At 65.8% G+C, this 530-nt stretch overlaps 1 protein-coding gene across 1 annotated transcript in view; it reads right to left on the minus strand.

The window, feature by feature from the left end:
- LOC104510668 (zinc finger protein 609-like) overlaps positions 1 to 530 on the minus strand; it is a gene marked incomplete at its 3' end in the record, with an annotated part of 15,620 nt that overhangs the window by 1,485 nt on the left and 13,605 nt on the right. Inside the window, 1 exon segment of the mRNA XM_010152993.1 lies at positions 453 to 530. This exon segment is cut by the window's right edge and continues 404 nt beyond it. Coding sequence (XP_010151295.1) covers positions 453 to 530 — 78 coding nt within the window.

Here is a 530-nt window from a genome sequence, read left to right on the forward strand (position 1 = left end):
GGATTTGGAGGACACCAGCAAACCCCACTCCCCTTCCCTGGGCTGCCCTTGGCCCATCCATGGCCTCCCACCCCACCCTTTGGCTGGCCCTCATGGAGTCCCAGCACGAGCAGAGGACAACGCGTGTTCTCTGAGGTGATGGACCCAACACACCCCCGCAGCAAAGCCGCGGCGAGGGACTTCCTCCAGGAGAAAGCCCAGCATTTGGAGGACACCAGCAAACCCCACTCCCCTTCCCTGGGCTGCCCTTGGCCCATCCATGGCCTCCCACCCCACCCTTTGGCTGGCCCTCATGGAGTCCCAGCACGAGCAGAGGACAACGCGTGTTCTCTGAGGTGATGGACCCAACACACCCCCGCAGCAAAGCCGCGGCGAGGGACTTCCTCCAGGAGAAAGCCCAGCGCCGGGCTGGTGGGCCGGGCCGGGGGGAGCAAGCAGCGGACGGGCATTACCTGTCTGTACCAGAGCACAGGGTCCACCTCCGCTTGCCGGCCACACTCGGAGCCAGCCTTCGTCTCGGCGGGCTCCTT

Source organism: Eurypyga helias, unplaced genomic scaffold, assembly GCF_000690775.1.
Source record: "Eurypyga helias isolate BGI_N326 unplaced genomic scaffold, ASM69077v1 scaffold5096, whole genome shotgun sequence".
NCBI lineage: Eukaryota > Metazoa > Chordata > Aves > Eurypygiformes > Eurypygidae > Eurypyga > Eurypyga helias.